Below are 22718 nucleotides of genomic sequence, written 5' to 3' on the forward strand. Positions count from 1 at the left end.
GCTACATATTAAAGGCTTTCTTCACAACTATGTTTTAGAATTATTAAGGTTAAGTAGCTAACCTTGCTTGCACGCTCAACTCTGGCGCTAGCGCTGCCCGTGTTAATTAGCTTGTTAATTATCAACGAAAGACTGCCTAGAGAAGGCTACGAACTTTAAGTCCTGGTCTAACACAGAAGCTCACCGACTACAAATCTTGTGATAGATCTTACGATTAAATAAGTTAACGTTTGCATTCATAACATGGCACAGAGCAACATGTTAAACAGGAATCTTACCTTCAACCCAGAAGCTTGACACTCCCACGCTTTGAGTATATTGTATGATATTTTTTATGGTGCAGTTGTTACCGTTAACAAACAGTATAGGTAGAATTTACCCATTATTATATATTTCACTTGCTAACTGATATATTTAAGGAAAATTTAAACAGTTTGCATGGGTTATATTTACCGCCCTCCAAAATCCTTTTTTACAGTGCACTGAGTTTAAATCTCAAATGATATGAGACAGTAAAAAAGCAATAACAAAGATCCATAAATATAAGCTGTATCAAACCTACAGCTACTGCAGCACAGGCCATTTGGAGCAATAAGTGGAATAGTTGTGAACTGCATGGTTAGTGAGCGCAATCCAGTCACACTGAATGAGGTCCAATCAGTCCAGAACATTGAGCATGAAGTGACCCTTTTTCGGTTCAACACTGTTCACATTAAGTGTGTGTGTTTGTGTGTTTGTGTGTGTTTGCGTTTTTGTGTCTGTGTACATGACCCTGTGCATGCCTACTCTACAGTGTATGCATGTGTGTAAACCTATTTGACCAGTGTCACTCTACCAGCCAAGGACAGAATGCACATGAGCACACACACACACACACACGCACAGGACATATTCAATTTCCATTTCATTTTCCTTTCCATTGCTTTATCAAACTACTCAACCTAGAGAGTCATAGTTTCCTTTCTGCCTCATCACCATTTAGCCCACTTTTCCAGGAACTAGTGCAGAAAAACAGCTTGATTTCTTGGACCTCAACTCAATACTGTACTGTAAAACATTCACACATTGAATCTACTCTGTTCAGATCAGTATTATGTTGTTTGAGTGTGTGTTGGTGTGTGCACATGTGCTTATTGGTTTGTGTAAACAACATTAATTAGATATAACAAGCTGATATGTCAGTGTTAAACATTTATACTGTATGTCGGATTGCATATCAGTTCCTGGACTTGCTTTTGGTCTGTTCTTTTACACAACTGACCAAAGGTAATTGCATGAGATAAACTATATTTGGTTCAGAAAACCAGAATCACTCTCAAGTATTTCACTAAAAACTGAAATTAGGTTTTGGATTTAGGTGATAATTTAGAAAATAAAATATTTAAAAGCACTAACACACCACTGCAGAGACCCAGGTTCATTCCCTGGCTACAGTGCTGCCAGCCTGTCAGGGTCTATTGATTGGATACAGTTAGCATGAGTTGGCATGAGTGCCTGTGCAGAGAGAGTATGTCCTGCTGTACATGCTATGGTCTCTGAGGTACAAGTCACTGAAAAAGATTGTGCCTGAAGTGCTTTATCCCATAATAACACTGTTAAATTGGTCATTTCTCACAAACATATGGATTAGTTTAACCCAGAAAACATCTCACTTTGATCTCTAACCAGTATCTGTGTTTTTCTTCCTTTTTCCAGCTCCAGTCATTCCTGCAGATCAGTGTGTCCCAGGTCCGGGTGGACGAGTGTCCCAGTTCAGAGTGTGCTGGAGCTGGTGGCTGCACCAACGTTCTGAATGTGCGGGACACACCCACTGTGGTAGACTGTGGGACTATGAGTCTTGTGTCCGTGACAGTGGAGTCCACAACTGTGTGCTCCTGCCCGGGCAGAGAGCAGTCCCATCAGCCCTGTGCCGCATATCCCAGAAACCCCTGCTTCAATGGTGGCATATGTGTGGATACTCAGCATGGCTACAGGTGAGCTGAAAATGAAAATCCTAAACAGAGCCAGAGGGGAAAGTGCATGGTGGCAAGTCATTAGTTTTTCCAAGAACAAGTAGTCCAGGAAATGACCTGTCCTATTCCAGTTACATTATGATAGTTACTGATTTTGTTTTCAGCCAGTCTGTCTATCAGTCCATCCCTCCCTTCTCTGGGTGAAAATCCTCCTTTCACTTTGACTTTGTCTTGTCAAAAAAGAGAGTCACATTGGACACATGCTATTTAATTTCCTAAGACATTTATAGGAGAAAGAACTGAAATCTGACTAAAGCCAGAAAAAATATAATTAAATGAATACAGTGATGCAATATTCTGAAACAGTTACATGTACAGTAATGTTGGTGTATCGTTAGTGAAATTATGCTTTTGGTTTGATTTCACTGAAAGATGATCTTGACACAGATACAGTATATGCAAACACACAATGTATTAAGTTTGTTTCACACCTAAGAGTTCTTTTGACAGTTTGACTTTGCTTTCATCAAAGTTTTCCACAGAAAGAAAATATGACATCTAATCCTTCATTCCATCTGTACAAAGCGTTCCTATATTGTAGTCTGTTTTTATCTTTCTTAAGAAAATCACCTGACCAAATGATACTAGTGTTAATTTCTCATTGAATCCCGTAGATGTAGTTGTGGTTTAGAAGGCCAGCAGAGTGAGATGGGACAATAGGAGTAATGGGCTGGTGATGGAAAAATCACAGAATGCGAAGGGTTATTTTGGACATGATAATAGAGCAGAATTACTATCTCTGTCTGCTTGTGTATGTTTCTCTTTGTGTGTGGTTTTAAAGACTAAAGGTCCAGCCATCTAGGGAACTCGTTTGACACTTCAGGCTGTTCTTTTGATTTTGGAGGATCTTTCTCTCTTACTGTGTCTTTTGCTGTCCTGTCTCTCACTGTCTTTGTTCCTTGTTGTCTCCTGGCTATGGTGGTTAAATTCTGGGAGAGTGATTTTAATCTTTGGCTTTCTCCTCCTGCTGGTGTTTAATAGTGTCTGTTTGAGCTGCCCTCTTAGCTTTAAACTTGATGCCTCATTAAGAGGGTACGATGTCAAGGAGCCCAGTGGATCTTTTTTTCAATTCAATTTTATTTGTATAGCGCCAAATCATAACAAAAGTTATCTCAGGGCAATTTTCACATAGAGCAGGTCAAGGCTGTACTCTTTCTCACTTGTGAAAAACTGCACCACCAGAAAATTGTTGTCAGTACACAGATTGCTCTGCAGACTGCAGTAGATTTATGCTTGTACAATAATACATCAGTTAATAGTCATACATTGTCATTGTCTGAGTTAAGTGAAGGAAAGAAGACATTTTGAAATGCTGAAGCTCAATTATATTCCCTTAATTAACCTCATTAGCATAGTGTGATTGCAACAGGAAAAATAGTACACTGCTGCCGTCCAAAATCAGTGTATCAACACTTTTTTCACAGCATTACTCTGGAGAAGGATGCTATGAGTACAAAGAGGGTCCATTGAGAAGCACACAATACTTCCTATTGGCATCACTCACAGTAGAAAACGATTATGTAAAATACTGTATAAGTCCCTGTCATTGCAAATGAGAAAATAAACAACAATTATGATCCATGACCGAATATTTTAGTCTCACTTAAAACAATACCCAAACAGAACATTTACATAAAATGTGACCATAGATTTTGTGTTCCTCAGATGCACTTACATCATAATTTGTGTCAAAGTCAGATCAACTCAAATCCATTATGCACAAACGTGGATACACTGGTTTCAAGTGAGATGTTTGTTGAACTCTGTCCTCTGGATGAAGTAATATTGATACTCACATAGACGAATACCCCGCTAAAATATGTCATGAAATTATGGAGAACGTTTTTCTTTCCATTATCACATACAGTTGCTTATAAATACAGCACAAGATAAAAAGAGAAAAAAAAACATTAAAAGCTCAAGCTGTGCCCATTTTCACATCCACCTTTGTTTCTGACGACCCAGTGTGCACTAAAAGCATTAAGTGGTGCAACAAAGTACTTTGACATTTCTGTCCATCAGCTGCCAGGAAATAAATGTTTGTTGTGATGTCTCTGTATGAATGGACCTACATTAAGATGTATCAACGTAAATTCCTTTTAAAGGCTTTGTATATATGTATATAATTTTTCCAATGGTTTGACTTTTTTCTGTATTAAACAGAACGTTGGCCTGATCAGTCTTCTCTGTCTCATCTGCTAAGATGACTGTAGCAGTCTGTTTCGGTCTCTGTTGTTGTCTTTGTTGTCAGGTGTATAAGATTTAGCATATTTGTGTAATAACTAGCTCTTTGCATGATGTATAATGAATAATTTTTAAAACCTCTAAATGTAAAGCAACTTTGACATGTCATACTGTAGTTTCAGGGATTTGATGATTATTCTTTATCTTGTAATTATGTTAGTAGGGGCATGAATCTCCCTCTCAGACGATTCGATACGTATCTAGATACATCAGCCATACAGACACATTTATAACAATATGATACACTGCTATACAGAGCCGATTCAATATGACTCATTTCAGTTGGGACTAGGAATTGATATTCATTCCTTCCTAATGACAAGTGTGACTAAAATAAACAATAAATAATTTCTTCAAGTCGTGTTTCAAATACTAAATCATAAATATTCCAGAAAAGTTTGTCTTCTGGCACACTAACAGTAGTAAACATAGGCAGTGACACACTTTATAGCCACTAAAATGCTACTCACTGTGTATTGTTTACCTCAGTCTCTGGGTCAGTGTCATCCCTCTGAATTTGGTGTTTTCAATAACACTGTTGAAGCTCCTTTCAGTAACTTTTCTGTCAGTGTACACATCAGCTTCATAAATTAGTAGCAAGATGTGTGGTTCCCCCGTCATCTTTTATGTTACCGCTGCACATTTTGAAGAGAATGAACACGGGGAAGCAGGTGTGTGATCGGGAAAGGTAGCAAGGCAGCAAGAGAGGTGCGAGTCGCAAGCATCAACACACGCCCACAGAAGTTACAGGCATTTTTCGAAGTTTGTTCAGAATTCGGTTGGATCTGTGGTTGTTGCCAAATCTCTGACTCATGTATCGGTTTTCCAATACATATCAGTTAATCTTTACACCCCTATATGTTAGTGATAAATTACAAAAAAAAACAATCCTGGATCTGCCGTAAATTATCAAGTTACTCACAGTCTTTGTGAGTATTTATATTTTAGATACTTTGTTAGCCTATTTCACAGCTTTTGTTTTGTATGGTTTATGGTACAAATATGCTATTTAAACTTTTAAAATGTGCTTACCCATTAGTATGTATAGTGTATTCATGTAGCTTGGTGGGTACTGTTAAGGGGGGGGATGATAAATGAAGCGCAGTCAACCATGACACAAACCTCTGGCACAGATTCATATATGTTGGAAACTAAGTTCTGGGTGCACTACAGTCTGGATTTGGATGTAAGATAGTTTGCCTTCAAATATGATGAATCTGTAGCCTTTTTACAGTTATTTTGTGTTTGATATCTGCTAATACTGATTTAATTGAGTTTAAGTGAGATACAACAACCATAAGTGAAAAGCTACAGTACATGCTTACCATAGACATATACCTTCCTACTGAAGATGTAAGTCTTTAAAATCAGGTCACAAAGATATATTTCCATTTTTCAAACTTTAGTTCTCAGCAAACATTTCAGAAGTAGCACATTTGTTGTGGATTTTTTTTCTCTAGTGATTATTTCAGGCAGCAGGCGGGTCTATGTGGGATTCACACTACAGTGTGTGATCATGGTAATGAAGGAATATGTCAGTGCAATGGTGTGGCTCAGTACTGTGTTTTAAATAGACAACAATGGAGGTTGATGGCACAGAGGAATAAGACATATCAGGCTTTGGCAATACTTGTTTATGATCAGTTCATTGTTGAGTTCCTCTCACATGATTCACTAAGAGTAAGAAAATATTTAGCATCACCAGTTTTATTATTAAAAACACCACAAAGCCAAAATAAAATCAATCTACAAATTAGGTAGTAGAATGAGGGAGTAGCACACAAATGGGCAGGTATATGAAGGCTCGTAGGTTTAACTGAGACCACTCATTCCAATCTGTCACACCCTGCCTGGACTTTGTGTGTTTTTTGGTCTCTTTGTGTCTTTGTGTTCCTTGGGGTTTCCTGGTTTGCACTTCTGTTTAGTCCTTCTGGTCACATGTGTTTTCTTGTTATATTTGGGTGGTGGGTTTGGATTGTCTTTTGTTGTTTAGCCTTGCGTGTTGTATACATGGGTTTAGGTTCATGGTGGTTCTTGGACGGGTTGGTGTGGGTTGTGTTTAGAGTATTGCGTTTTCTGGGTTTTGGTTTTCTTATTGTGTTTCCCTTGTGTGTTCATGTGCTCCTCCTTGCACCTGCCCTGCATTTGTCCTCGTTAGCCCTGCCCTGCTCTGTGCCTTCCCCACACCTGCCCTGTGTTAGCCTCATCAGCCCTGCCCTGCTCCCTGTGTTTTCCCAGCCAATTGGCTCCCTGTCTGTTCACTCCCCTCTCCTGAGTTCTCCACCCATCTCCCCACCTGCACCTCATCTCCTTGTCAGTTCACTTACTTTTTAAGTTTTGCTGGTTTTCTGTTCAGTCCTTGTTCTATTTGTTCTGTTTTGCTCTGTCCTGTTTTGTCCTGATCGCTGTAAGAATAAAGAGGGGTTTCGTCAACCTGCATGCTGATCTCTGCAAATGGGTCCGTTCCTGCTACACCCATATGACACAATCTTTAAGTTAACATAAGTGAACCAGTTGACATACCAGTTCTGGACATACACTTTCACATTCATGCTATTTAATATTAGCACAAAGATTTTCCCACCATGAAAAACATGAAATCATAGCTATCTGAGAAGCTTAAAATCAAATGTCAAATCAAAAATGGTGGTGCACTAATTAGGACAGCTCTGAAGAATAAATAATCTCAAGGACATTGGACATGTGTTTGTATGGCTAATACATATGGTTGTAAGCCTGTGTACTGTTTAGCTAATCCTACAGCTTGTGTGCAGGATCAGGTAGGGAGAGCAGACATAAACAATGCAGAGAAATCCCACGCAGCTCATATTGTCATTGAAAAAGAAAGCACACACTGAGATTGCTGGCCTGTCCTGAGGTTTGAATGCTCTCTCTTGGTGCATCAAGATCAGTAAACATCTTGTAGTAATAGTTTTATTCCAGCTCTTAAGAATTCCCACTGCTGCAGCTTAGTCGGTCTACTACCTGGCCTCCAGACTTATGAAGCTGGGGAATGTGGGATGTGTTGTTTGTTTATTTAGAGCGAAGTATGACACAGTAAATCAGGTTCCAGTTTGGCTAATGCTTTTTTATGTACCGACCACAAAGGAGCTCAAAGGTATGAAACGGAGAACTGTCAAAGGGCAATGAACGCTTATCGCATCCAGTGTGTTTTGAATCTAAACTCAAGAACTGTAGGTAGACTTTCACACAAAACCTATGAAAGGAATTTGATTCCAGCTTCCAGTGGTGTCTAGGCAAGTGAATGAAGGCTGCTGTGTTGTTTCATGGAAGGAGAGCAGGGTAAAAGATGGAAGAGAAGGGAGGAATTAGGAGGAAATTAAAGGACTGAACATAACCTCAGACCATATGCTTTTGAGACAGTGCTGGAGAGATGAAGGCAAAATGCCTGTGGTGATGTGTGTAACTGCGTGTGTTCATGCTGTGTTTAGTTTAGAGGAAAAAACCCAAATGATTTTGGTGATTAAAAAATTTAAATGAAATGAACACATCAAAACAAACGACCTGCCCAGTGTCACTAAAGGAGGCTTTTATTTAATACTGTAGCAGTAAATGTTCTAATAATCCCACATCCACTGAGCTCTTAATTTTAACTCCCAGGTCTTTTTACACTGATTTTGCTCATTAACAGCAGAGTATGTTGTTTCTCACTGGTGTGTTGAAACTGTAGATAAGGTTGAATGAAAATGAAGTTGCAATTAGTATTTTTATTCATGCTAAAGGGAATTCCTGAATTCAGTTACAGCTGTTACAGCTGAACATACATCTTCATCAAGGGGAGGAATTTGAATGGGAGAAGTGCTGGCAACGTTGCAACTGTCAGCTACAGTATGAGGCAAGAAGAGTGCAGCTACACCAAGCATGCTTGGGTCAGTTTACTGAAACTCCTAAAGCATACAAACCTTCAGTTTGATTTACTTGGTCAAATAATGTTATCATGTATGAAAAGACCCAAAAAGATTGATCAAAATTAATGATTGAATGGTTCATCACTGTAACCATGATCACTATAAGTGATTTCCACTGTAATTGTGTTCATATGTAACTTTAACAAACCATGTTTTGGGGAAAATGTAATGTGGCCATAGATGGATTACGATTTATCCAGAACTCTGCCGTACAAGTTCTAGCAGGGACAAAAAGATCAGACAAGTCCACCAGAACCCTCACTAGCTACCTGATGTTTTCAGAATACAATTCAACATCCTCCTTTTGGTTCACAAAGCACTTGCTGGTCTGGCTCCACGGTACGTCTCAGACATGCTGTCACTTTATAACCCCAGCAGATCTCTCTGGTCACAATTTAGAAATCTCCTCAATGTGCTTAGAGTAATTTTAGGTGACTGAATGCCATCTGGCATTCAGTATTTCTGTACGTAAAGAATGGAACAGTTTGCCTGCTGAACTTATGCCGAGGCAACACAGCCTACCTCTGCCTGAGCAGTGCATATGCATCACTGAACTGCTGCGGCACATGTGTGGTGTCCACACAGACAATGTTGTTGTTGCGGTGCTGCTACTGCCAGCTCTATCTTTCTATATAGAGTTTGACTTTGATAATAGTCATCAATAATATCATGTTTCATATCATTTCAGTATAAATTTTATTCACATTTAGTTTAGACAGGAAAAGGTTAAGAAGCGTGTGCTCAATTGTGAAAAATAAATAATATGCGAGGAGAAACCGGCTTTCTTTCTGACAGGCATGGTGGGGTCCTTTCCTCACACAGGAAAGGTTTTTTTATTGATTATACTGATTTTCCTGCATGTTAAACCCCTGCTGTCACTGCTCCAAGTGAAGAAAATCCCTCCAGACGACACCAAGTTTCCCACACAAGCCAAACACACTCTGACAAACAAACCTCCAAACTAACCGTCAGGAGGGAAACTGACGACAAATAAGGAAAATAACAACGCCAAATCTCCATCTGGAAGCAGGTAAAACAACAAGCAGGAGTCCCAGTTTGAGCTAATATTACAGAAAGCAAGCAGGCGTCAAGAAAAGAAGCTCTGTGAGTTCCCTGCCAGTAAGGCTTCCTACACCAGCGTGCGCTGTGCAGGCTGACCTGCATATTTTTTCATGTCTGTAACATATTCTACAGATATAGGCATTGAAACTATAGTGAAAGGTGTAATGTTGCTGGTATAATGTCAATATGACTATCAACAGATCATTTCACTGTCTATTTTTACACATGCGTTGGCGTTGTGGTTGCCTGACTGAACCGCAGCCAGAATCGTTGTATTAAACTGACTTTTTATCCAGTTCTAGCCACTTTTTTACATTATACTTTTTAAGATCTTGATTGTTTTAAGTATCTCTTTTAACTGGACAAAGGACTTTATTCATCATACACCTGGATTTTAACGTTAACCATTTTGAGAAACAGTGGCAGTGAATCCACACAGAGGAAGTCAGCCTCATATCACTTGTCATTGCTGTGTGGTGGAAACTTCTACAATAGTTTGGCTCTCAACAACAAAAAATCCTCTGATGGACGAACACTGAAAGGATCCTGAACGAAACCAGAAGAGCTGTCACGAGGGAAACCGTATAGCCGGTTCACCACAGCCAGGCCCGTTTGGGTCCGTTGCCGCCACACGGATCATCTAAGCCAGACTGCCTACATCACTCTACAGTGGAGGAGAGTCCTCTGAAATCCATTCCTCCTGCCATTTTCACCTCTATTAGCTGCATAATTGTTAATAGTGAGTGAATATTGGACTTACATTCATCAGCACCGCCGTATCTGGAAGCCGATACCAGCTGGTATACCAATACCAACCACTTTTTCAGCCAGACTTGTTTAACCTTCTGCTTTTTTTTTTTTTTCTCACTGCAGAGCATTACAAAAGCAAGTTATTGCACCATGTCAGTATCCATTATGTTTACATCTGCTTCCTCATGAGATCATGTGAGATCACATGAGGTGGTGCATTGCTCCCTCTGGCACGATAATTTTAATAATATCCTGTAGTGTGTGATGTGCCATTATTTTCAAATCTTGGTAGTGTGTGCATGTTTGAGATTAGAGAGAAGAACATCTGTGAGGTTTCTCCTTATGTGAGTGATACAGCCCGATTTCAAAATTGGTTAGGATTTTAAAACTCATGGAGTCTCAGCCTGGCTTAAGGTTTAAATTGCTAATATGAAATGGTTCAATATGAATTAGAAGTCCTCACGGTCCCCTTATTTTCTGTGACCAGATTCAAGCTAGTGGCCTGGGATCTTGATATGAAGGACATGCACTACTACTCTGTTTAATTAAAGCTCCATCTTCACTTTCATGATGCTGCTGCCAGTGTTGCTCTGGTCGACCAGTTTGGATCACGTCTTTTTATACTTGGGTACTGGCTCGGGTCTAACCATCCAGGCTTTTCTTTTAATTCAAGCATATCAGGTTCGCACAGGATTTCCAAGGTTTTCTTTTGGATGGGGACCTCTAATATGAATCTAATTTATAGGATATGGGGTTGCACTCAGACATCCTATGCAGATAGTTGTCAGTGCTCTTTTAAGAGAGTGAAATGAGAGCAGAAAATGAACCGGCTACAGGATATGACCACAAAACACAAGGGTTTATTGCTAAAAGAGGATGGATGTTGACGGCATTTCAGCTTTTCTGTTTAGACTCAAATACAGCAATTTTCTGCTCTCAGGTTAAATTTTCACCTGTTTCTTCAGGTGTTAAATAGGTATGAACACCAGGTATAGTTAAATACAGCAAGGAATATAGATCTGTCAAGATTTACTATTCTAAATTCTTCCCACACATGTCCTAAATATCCCTCTTTTACATTATTGGATTTAAAGAATTTGGGGAAAAAACAGCCAGTGGACAGCTGGAGACAGGTTTGACAATTTCCTCTGTACAAAATACCCTCATTAGCTCCAAAAGGCTCCTACGTCCTGGTGCCCAAGTCTGAACGTGTCTCCCTTGCCTCCAGCAACAATTGAGCACTTGAATGGCTGTTGCATTCATCCTTTAATACCAATGTCAAAGCTCAACTATACAGCATCTGATTTTGCATATATTACAGGCACTAAAAAACAACATGATGAGAAATATACAGAGTTTAAGATAAGTAGCAAGTGGGGTTAGGCAGGAAATGATGTGAAAATGGAACATTTTCTTTGCGGCTTTGACGTGTTGACAGAGAAGCCACTGCCATCAATACAGGGATGACACCACAATGTCAAGCAGATGTAGAAAGGATAAAGTGAAGTAAGACTGCCTAAAATTCCACCTAACTGGGTGAGATGCTGTTGTAATGGGTCAGATTTAAAATATTTAAAAAAATTAAAATATACTTACACCTTAACCTTATTTTGAATTGGTTAAACTGTCATGCATCTCTGTTCTGCTATCCAGTCTTCTAAGGATTTCCATTAGTCTCTAAAGGTTTTGTGAAATGACTATAAACTCTGAAACCAAATTATGTTCCTTAACCACAAACTTTAACAATAACAAAAACTGCACAGTTTAGTAAAGGTTAGCTTGAGGCATCTAATGCTGTTGTGTCAAAGGAATATTGACAGTTGACGCAACCTAACATTACTTCATTGTACTTTTCTGTTATAATTCAAAGTCAGATTTAACTTTTCTAGTCACAAGTACTTCATCCAACTTTTTTATTGTGAAATGTACAGTATGTCATTTCTGACGCTAGGAGTCTCTCAGTCAAAACAATAACAAAGGACGGAGTTTGATTATGCTGTAAAGTAGCATGGGATCATGGGAGTTTGATCCCATTTATTGTTTAAAGAACCAGCTTCTCCAGGTTAGGATTACTCCGGTGTTCACCATTCAGGAAGTTTTTACTGGGAGCTGAATTATCGGCAGAGGTCTCCTTCTCTTGAAAAAAAACATACACAGGGATTAAAAAATTAGTGTTTCTCTGATGCTGTTCGGCAGGCACAGGATGTCCGGGAGGGACTGCTAGTCGAGCTGTTGCTAACGTTTGCTCAGCTTGTTTCTCTGATAACTTAAGATCCAGAAGTCTGATGACTAAAATCCTTCATCTGGTTATAAGATGGAGTTAAATATGAACAAGATCTAAAAAGTTCATCATAAAAATATGGCTTAAAACTGAATAAAAGTCAATTTATGAGTTTATGAAGGACAACCACAACACCAATGTATTATCTTGTATGCGTATACTCTTTAGTAGACGCCACTGTGGCCAAAAACCACAACGCCAAAACATGCATCTTGTGTACATATACTCTTTGGTAAAGGGGGTAAAATGCCATTGACAGGCAACCAATTTAAACAGAACTTTACATTGATTAAATTACGGATTTCTCTGGTTTTGAAAATTGTTGGAAACATTTGAGATAATGCGAGTACACAACTCAACAAAATATATAACATAGGTCTAGTTGTTTTTAGACATGTTAATGTGAAATAGTTACATATTATAGCTTTACACTTTATTTCCCACACTTTTCCCATATAAAGCACATACCTCCATTTTTCAGACATTATGTGTCAGGGGACTGTGCTCTGATTTTGCAGTTTTTGGGTTCATAACATTTAGTTTACAAGACCTCAGTTGATGCAGACATCAGTGCAGCAGTGCCTGACAGGGTTTAACTGCTTGGCCTTTCTACTGTTATGGAGTCTGACATGCAGATGAAAAACGAGATTTTCAGAATATTCTTGGTGTAGACTAACTCAAAATACAGCTCTTGTTTATTTCTGTGTTCCCTCGAGATATAAATAGAAACAAACCTTTCACAACCTCCTACAAGATGAAAAATCTAGCATGTTAGCTGTCACATACTGCCAGGTCTTGTTTCGAATCCCAGGCAAACAAGTGAACTGAAGAAAAGTGTCTTCATTAGCATAAAACACTCTGTAAACAAGGCCAAAAATGGGGTGAGAGTGTTTCAACAAATCTTTTTAACTCTAAACATGATGATGAAATAAGCTTTTTGGTGCTTCTAGTGGTAGAGGAGAGATGATGACCCTGTTTAACTTTGTGTAATTCAGCCTGATGTTCTGTGTATCCTCAGGCTCGGATCTTTAATGGTGAAAGTGAAGGGCTCTTTGCAACCAATTAAATGAAACACCAGTGTGTGGATCTAAGCTTTAATCACTTTCCTAACTGTAACTCCACGCAGAATTTGAACGTTATGATGAAATTAAGAGTCAGTTCTCTCACTCGCAATGGTTCAAAAATAAAGCTGAAATCTGTTTATGTGCATTGTTGCCCTCTGTTTTCTTTGGAGGTAAAGAAAATTATATTCAAAGATGAACAACAAACAAAAATGGCAGAGCATCCAGAATCACATGCAATGTCAGTTAAGTGAACTTAAGCAGTACCTGCTAAACAGTATAAGTTTAGCTGGTATTTGGTCATAAACCAAAGTATTGGACAAATTAAACTTTTGACCTGGTGATGGAACTAGAAGAAAAGTAATTGGATAAGATATATCCTGAGATGGACATATATCCATATGTCTGTATCAAATTTCATGCCACTCTATCCAAAGGTTGTTAAGACAATTCACTCAAACACCTTGTGGTGGCGCTAGAGGAAACGTTAAGGTATCACCAATACATAGTCTGGGGACCAAGAATGTCTGCACAAGTTTCTCAACCGATCCATCCTGTAGATTTTGAGGTAATTCAATGGATAAGTGAAGGATTTGACCTGCTGTTGATGCTAGATGAAAAGTCAGAGAAACACTAAAGTCATTAGAGTTTATCCAAGGCGCACTATGGCTATCGACACCAAATTTTAATGAAATTTTTCTAATACTTATTGAGACATTTAACTCCCTAGAGAAATGCAGCTAGCATGCCTAAAAATGTAGTTATTATTCCCATTTATTGCTGATGTCACTGGGTTAAAAATGGCACCAAATGTATCACTTTCTGTGTGATGACTCTGGTACGAACACACTTAAGTCAGCCTAAGACAGCCAGCATTGTCAGCCAGAAAAGTAGCAAGATGCTAACCAGCAATGGTTCTAAGTAACAGCGCATAGAATCCTGAAATTTTAAAAGGCTATTCAGTCAAGATTCATGTATCATGCTTTTTGTGATTTTCTGTTATTTATATACTGATGTGATGTAGAATGCCTATGTTAAACATGGCAAAAGTTCCAAAACTTAAGGTAAATGTAAAATGCTCACTGTAAGTCAGTAGCCCAGGCTTTAACCAGCCATGAATGCTTTGTTTGCAGTGTTTATTCTACTTTGCTGACGCACATGCAAAAACCTGTCGTTCTGAGTCTTCGTTGCTAAGGTTGTTGCTAAGGTTGTTCTATGGGTTGTTCACATTGTCCACTTGTATATTTCGGATCAGATTCTAGCTTGAACATGTACGGATGAAAAGCTGACATTTTGAGTAAAGAACAAGAAAAAGAAGTGAAATCCTACTACTCTAGTTTGTTTATGTAGCCTCCGGAGCCGTCGGAAATCTGGGCAGCTTCCGGGAGCTGGCTATCAGAACAGAGTGGACTCCCATGTCATTTACAGGGCAGATCTGTATGCTGTAGCAGAATAAAAACATGCAATAAAATTTCAATTTGACTTGAACATCTAACAATGCCCAACCATGCAGATGCTATAAAATTATGATTACGACTAAAATAAATGATTGATTTTAGCTTTGAAATGATAATGTTAAGAGGTACATCTACATTTGCTATAGACAGGCAGGGAACTGGTGAAGCACATATGCATAGACATCAGACCTTGGCAGAATTTAAACATCACAGGGGGAAAAAAAACATAGTAGCAGCTGCTGCTACAGGTGTTCTTTGCCTAAGATGTTCAAATACTTTTTAATTCTGAAGCATCAGCACAGACATGAATGTTCAACCCTCCCACCCCACACACACACACACACATGCGTATACACCCTCTGAGCATATGTGAGAGCAGATGAACATAAAGTCTTAACCCTACCCTAACCCTAACCCTTCCTTGCTGTGTTTTGTAGAAGTTAATTTTACCCTTCAGCTTCATTTAATTAGAAGCAGCGAGTGAAAAGGGCAGGATTTGAGTCTGGCTGGCTGGAGACGGCGTGTAACGTGGTTCACCGCTGGACCAGAGCAGGATGACTGGCTGGATCCACACTAGACATAATCCCTGGATTACACACATGCACGCAAACACACACACACACATGCATACACAATTAGCGATGTGGACTTTTCCTCCTCTCATTTGTTCTCTGTTAATCTAATCTGCAAACAATGTAGCATTGCTTTGCATATTTAGACACCTTTAATTAATTCACAGTACTGATGGAGCAGATGTCTTAATAGCTATACACACCCCTCAAAAACCAAGCAGATGGTCGTGTGGATCAGATAGTTAATCATAAAAATGGAAGTATTAATAACGTATGTAAAGTTCTTTAACAAAACTTGTTCCAGTGATGCTGCATGAATTCTGTCCAGCTTGCATCTGGTTTGTTAAAGCTGCACACCACTGCATTACTGAACACAGTAAAAGTTTTTACTTCTTATTTTAGTTTGATTCTTTGTCTTTGATTAATATCTTAATCACTTTAGTCTGATTTTTTGTGTTTATCATCCTCATATTCTAAGGAATCTGTATTTCCATAATTGATGTGGCTAGATGAGGCTTGATCACATAGTTTATAGAAGAATTTGACATTTTGCATTAATTTCAACTACTTTCCAAATCCTCCAAAACTCACTGCTTTGATTAATTTAAAACTCCATTCAGTGAGAATACTGAGTGGGAAAAAAGAACAAATGCAGATGCTTCCATACAGGTCACGACGGCTCGCTGAGTGGTTTGATAAGTATGAAAATCATGTAAATTTTATGCTATGGACTTCACAGTCCCCAGATCTCAACTCAATCCAACACCACCACCACCATCATCAAACACACTACAAATGAGAGAATATCTTAGGGAAGAATGCTGTTCACCACTCCAGTAGAGCTACAGAGAATCTATGCAAAAGGAGCACTGAAGCTGGTTTGAAGGCTTGTGGTGGCCCAACACCTTCCTAAGCTACGTGTTTTTTTCCTTAAATTTGTCACCTGTCATTTTGTCGCAGCCCACCACCTACACTGATTCCTGTGTTTAGGCTGTGTCACCTACTGTAACACTTCCTCCTCCTCTTGCCTGGACATGTTACAGACCATCCTCTCCAGCAATGTGATCAGCCTCTTTCCAGTAATGCTAGACAAATTCTCTTCTTTATTTCATATTAAAGGCTTGAGAGCACTGTGCGTGTGTGTAGATAGTTCTTCCGCCTTCAATTTTGGAGACTTATAAAAGAAGACCTTACACTAAAGTTTTGCTTTGTAGGTGAAGTAGTAAAGCCATTTATCACTGGCCAAAAGCTTTTCCTGTTGGCCTCATTGTTGTAAATGCCTTCCCTAAGCCGAAGTTGATTCAACTGCCAAAAAGTAATGTTAAAAAAACGTTTTACTCTCAGGTGAAAATGGTGTTTCCTTTTGTGCCATTGTTATATAATACAAAACTGCGAACATGGCTTAAATTTGAGAATTTAAGCAGCTTCTATGCATCTGAAATATCATGTGCTGCATGTATTATATGAAAAGTGAATGTGGGCCAAAGACTGTTAGAATGGAAGTGGGGGAAATGTTTCTTTGTGAAGTATCAGCCAAATAGATGACAGGGTGAGAACAACGCAAAGCAGGCAAAGTTGTCAAGTCAAAGACAGGGATGCTGTGTGATTGTCACATTTTCAATCACACTACAGTACCTGAACTCTGTAACATCTGCTGTGTGATTCTCCGAGTTAAGGAGAGGAAAGGAGACGAGGCATTGGATGTCAGGGAAGGAGAAAATTAGGATCGGAGGGGGAATGGAAGGTTGAAAGAAAGAGGAGGAAGAGAAAAATTTGAAAGATTTAGAGAAAAGTGATGGGGACAATGGGAGAAAATGAGAGAAAAAAAGAGGAGACTTGAAGACAGGAAAATGGGAGTAAAAGTAGATAAAATGAGACTTGAGGAACATAAGTTGGAAAAGTAGTGCAGAGTAAAACGGAGAGTAAGAAGAAAGAAAATAGGAAATGGTAAAAGGACATGACAGGCAAGAAAAGGAAGGAGGGAGGAGTAGGAAAGACAGGAGAGGTGAAAGCAGAAGAAACAATACATGTAGAAAAGATAAGAGGAATACAACATAGAATTGCTGTAGGATAGTTTTCTGTTCCAGGGAGTTTCAGATATGACCCCACCCCAACACATACAAACACACACATACAAATAGATTATGGCCCAAGATTGAAGGAGGAACATGCAGATAATCGAGCCACTGGGATTAATAATGAGATTCGGGGAGTGAGGGGGTTACGGGTTGAGGGAGGGATTACAGCTCCCGGTTTGACGTTAACAAACACAATTCCCAGCAGACAGCGAATGAGCAAAACAAAGCTGCCTTAAGAGGATTGGAGGGCTTGGCCGTTGTGACTAAAACTATGTCTCAGATTGTCTCGTGCCCAGAGAATTAGGATGATGTTGCCAAAATGGAAATACAGGCGTGGATGTGTTCCTTGTGCCTCTAATTATACACACAAACAGGCACACACACATTATGGGGTCTAGCGTGGTAAAGGCTAGAAGTCAAACAGAAATTAAAATGTTATAAAAATGGATACATATATCCTATTCTGGCGGTTGTTTTCGCTTTTGTATTTATGTATCTGTCGAAATTGTAATTACTATAAAGCGTGAAATAAGTTTTATTCATTTTTCTGCCTTGATTACGCTCCTTACATTATTGTTCTCCAGGTGATCGAAAATGTTGGTTCCAACTATGTCGATACCAGTAATTTGGTCCAATATCTGTATGGGTGGGAACTAAAAATAGTTTGCAATATCACTTCAGTGCCAAAGAGCACACAGGCAGTTTGCCTCATCGGTGATCTGAGCAATCCATGCATTACCGTGTGCCATGAGCTAAAACACAGAGTAATGTGCAAAGTGTTGCAGGCAGGACTACCCGTTGTAAGTTTGGTCATTTGCCATCACCACAACCCTGTCCATGAAAGAGAAACAGCAAACGCCAGCTCAGGGTTGCCAACTCTCATGCTTTTGGTGTCAGTCACACGCTTTCAGGCTCTGTCTCAAACTCTCACACTACGCAAACAAATCTCATGCCAAACAATCCACAGAATGACAGTTTACAATTTCCATGGGAATATTTTCTGAAGAAAAAGTTCCTATAAAAACTGTCAACAGTGAATTTTTACAGCAGAGGCAACTGCCTTGTCTGACATTGGCTTACCTTTGCTAACATTATACACCATAAACCTAGCTTGCAAGCTAGTTAGCCTTGCTTAAATATCCTGATCTCAAGCTTTCAATCAACTGCTGCCATGGGAAAGGCCAAAGGCTTGAAGCTTATGTCCAGAAGCAAAAAATAAAAATTATGCAACACAGCAGCAGTATCATTGTAGTTGCTATTTCAGTTCATCGTTAATATAACATTTACTATTGCATTGTACAGCACAGACAATTGCACTCATACACACACTGTATGCAGACACACGCACATCACTTCTCATTTCATTTCTACTTAATCTCTTTTCTGTTTCTACATGTTACATTAACATTCTCTCAACATGCTTATTTGTCTTCTCATGTGTCTCTGTGTCTCAAGGCAGTGAAGTGACATGTCCCTGCTTTATTTGCACAAGAGTCATGTATTGTATGTGAGCTGTGTATTATCTAACTGTGTGTGTGTGTGTGTGTGTGTGTGTGTGTGTATGCAAAGGCAGGAAAATGAGTGAGAACGAAGGAACATTTCTGAGAAATGAGCTGTCTACAGAACACCACTGAGATGTGCATGTGTGTGTGTATGCACATGATTTTGCAAATGTGTGTGATTTTGCAGGATCCACAGGGCTAAAACACGGAATATCTTGCGAAGCAGCTGAAGTGTGAATAACATAAACCAATGAAAAACTCACTTATTAGGAGCAGCTGAATTGCCCTGGAGAAATACCTTGTTTCTCTGACTTGTGTGTTTGTGTTTATAGTCGGGAGGCTGTATTTGTATATTTCATAATTGCTAGCAACAGGTGTATTGAGTGAGGGGAATTTTTTATTCCACTGAAAGAATGCAAGACCTTCTTAACAGTCTCATATAAAGCTAAGAACAGGGAGGAATGAAAGGAATAAAAGGAAAAACAAAGGATATTGAGAAACTGATAAATGAGAGAGAATCATTTGGGATATGGATAAGATAAAAACCAGCTCAAAGCACTTTGGAAAGGTTAAAAAGCTGCTGTTGCAGATAAAATGTATTTCATTTTCTGACTTAGTTCTGCTTGGTGGTATATTCCAGACATGTTTAAATATTTCCTGCATTGTGGTCTAGTAGTAGTAGGAGTCTGAAATATTCAGATGCTGGACATTTCAATATTGTATAGTCTCATTGGTTTTCAAGTACATGGTTATAGTACAATAACATTCAGCTTCTAGCATTAAGTAGTCACACTAAGTATGTTTTTGTTCACCGTAGTTCACAAGCCCACAGTCATACACTCTAAAAATGAAAAAGCTGGGAAAACTCTTCTCAACAAACTTTGAAGTTAGACAAATGAACTCAGCTCCTCATGCCCTTGAGTTTATCCAACTCAGAATTTGTTTCTGTTAAGTTACTTCAGGTTGGAGCAACTTATTATTCTACATTGTCACAACCTTAAATTTCCACCTCATTCCACTTGTAACTTTCACTTTCTAATAAGGCCTGATTTTCAAATATTGACTTTATTTCTATTACAATAATGTCATATCTAGCCCCTTGTGAGCTACAGCATTTAACTGTTGCAGCTTGTATTGCTGTATTGCTTGTTGCCATGTTCAGGCAAGGATCAGTGCTGGCATATGCAACACTTGCAGATAAAGTGACTTATACAGAATGTGTGGTAGACGTATCATTATGATTTGCATTATTTTGATTTTGATCAGAAGGAGGACCATGATGCTAATCTGAGACATGTATAATTATACATATAATAAAACATCACTCATCATGTAACTGTCTTTAAATTTTAAAAAAGAATAAGGAGAAAGGGGAATTTTAATACAATACCAAGCATGCTGGAAAGTATAAGCTAATATACTGACAGTATTTGCCAACGTGAACTATCAGTTGGACATTTAATCGAATCATTGTTTTAAGTTACAAGACTGAGCTCATGATTACAGTATACTGATAAACCTGTCTAATAGGTAGGCTTAATTTAATATACCTGATTATGACATCTTTCAGTGAAGAGGAGTCTGATAAGTAAAGATGGAGTGAACTCTGAAAGTTGGTTTTCCCACATTCAACAACCTAACAAGTTAACAGAACGTTTTCACTTTGTATTCATCAAACAGAGGAATGCAGTAGAGTAAAGGGAGAGACACGGCTGTTGCACAAAAAGCTTGTCCCTTTTCATGCAGCCTAATTTATCTTTTCTTGGGGATGTACAAATAATTGAATCAACAATGTAACACATTAATTTGCTGTGGTTATTAGGGTAATCAGTAACCACCTGTAGTAACTACATTTCGATTCCGTATATTTCAGCCTACTTTTTTCAACATACAGTTGGTGACCACCAGATTGCTTTCCATCCCCCTCCCCAGAGATTCTTTTTTCTTTTTTGTCTCTTTTGATAGCTTGACTTTTTTGAGACATGATTGCCTAGAAGTTCTCTCTGAGTTCCCAACACTCTAATGTTGTTGCTCTGTCCACTTACATATTCCAGCCAACTGGATGCAACAAGTCTGTTCAATTAGAAATTCATAAGGTTCTTTGACTTGGTTCAAACTGAAATGCTGTGCTTCTGCTTATTTTGTTTGTTTTACCTCAGTCTTGGATCAAACATCTGCTAGTATTAAGCAAGTTTTAATATAGTTTTTTGTAACTGATATCATACCCTGAAGAAGTGATGTATGAATGGGAGAACTAAATGTCAGAAAAGGTCACATGGTGTGTCTGCAATATATGAAAGATGCCAGAGCAAGAGGGAAGGATTGAAAGTAAGAAAAAGGATTTTGTATTCAGAAACCCAAGGATTAAATATTGCTCACAAAAGGAGATGAGAGGTGAAATTTTTTGACAGGAAGCCATAGGACAAATGAGTAGTTGGATGTGTGGAAATACAGAGAGAGGACTTTCCTATTGATGTAGTGATTCTCCCTCTGGTATTGCCACTAATGAGAACATCTGCATCAGTGAAACAGACAGAGAAACAGAAAGAGAGAGAGATGGCCAAAGGGGGAGGACTGTCTGAGAGGAGAAAACAACTAGATTTAGTGAGTCTGAGTGCAGAAAAAAAAACGGTTAAAAGAATTAAATACAGTAAGTGTTTCAAAAAGGGTGAGAGAGGTTGGGATCAGAATAGTGTTTTGTGAACAGTAACAAAACTGTCAAGAAATACTGCAGAAAAACTCAAAGTCATGTATTTATTCCTTTCGCTAACTTATGTAATTTTGGCTCTTGATTTCTCCCTAAGGTGCCAATGCCCAGCTCAGTTCGAGGGGCCTGAGTGCCAGCAGAACAAGCACAGTTTCCACGGCAACGGCTATGCTTGGTTTCCTCCCATGATGCCCTGTTTTGAGAGTCATGTGTCACTGGAGTTCATCACAGACGTGACTGATGGATTACTGCTGTACAGCGGCCCCTTAGCCCAACTGCAGGCCTGGGACCACGAGGACTTCATGGCCATAGGTAGGAGACAACCTCAGCTGAATAGCATGTCCCATCTGGCCCTCAATGTTGGAGGACAACTGTGAGATGAGATGATACATTTGCCTGGTATTTCATTGATTAAACCTCTCTGGATTTGCAGGTAAATGCCCTCTTCTAGGAAACAGAAAATTAATATGTTGACAGAAAATGTACAGAAGACAGACATTTACGACAAACTATACTTCCAGCAACTGTATCTTCTCAGTGTTGAGGAACCATAGCAACAGTGTGTAAATTAAAACTTTAACACTATGTTTTTTCTACCATTATCTCAGACTCTAGTGGTTCCTTTTTGACAATACTGTGTTGCACCTTAAAAAAAATCAGTTTTGCTTAACTTAAAAGTGGATTTCATAGCTGTTAATAGGTGAATTAAAGAATGGAGGGATTTAGCCTAGTGTGTGAGAATGAACGAGAATGGAAACTAGAGAAGCTATCGGCAGTGAAAGCAGAATCCAGACAGACTACAGTGTCAAGACCCGGTCACATGAATTTTGTGGCCAAATCAATTTATTTCAATCACCTGTGGAATTCAACTATGGTGAACTTTGACCAGCAAAGTTTGTTACTGTTGACCAGAAGCAAACTGTTGTGACCGTGCAGACCTTTAGGGGAAGCTACTGCAGTTTATTAGCTGCATTGCACTGTTCATTTTTATCCAACACTCCTCTGTCGCAGTATAACCTGCTCTGTACAAGAGGAGTGGTTTGCAGCTAGTCATGAGACAGGA

General features: G+C 38.9%; 1 protein-coding gene across 1 annotated transcript in view; it reads left to right on the forward strand.

Annotated features, from left to right (window-relative positions):
• Positions 1-22718, forward strand: part of LOC137187452 (neural-cadherin-like) — a 265262-nt gene that overhangs the window by 143397 nt on the left and 99147 nt on the right. The window contains exons 25-26 of the mRNA XM_067596339.1: positions 1696-1973; positions 21753-21967. Of these exons, the coding sequence (XP_067452440.1) occupies positions 1696-1973; positions 21753-21967 (493 nt within the window). The remainder of the gene's footprint in view (positions 1-1695; positions 1974-21752; positions 21968-22718) is intronic.

Source organism: Thunnus thynnus, chromosome 1 (assembly GCF_963924715.1).
Source record: "Thunnus thynnus chromosome 1, fThuThy2.1, whole genome shotgun sequence".
Taxonomy (NCBI): domain Eukaryota; kingdom Metazoa; phylum Chordata; class Actinopteri; order Scombriformes; family Scombridae; genus Thunnus; species Thunnus thynnus.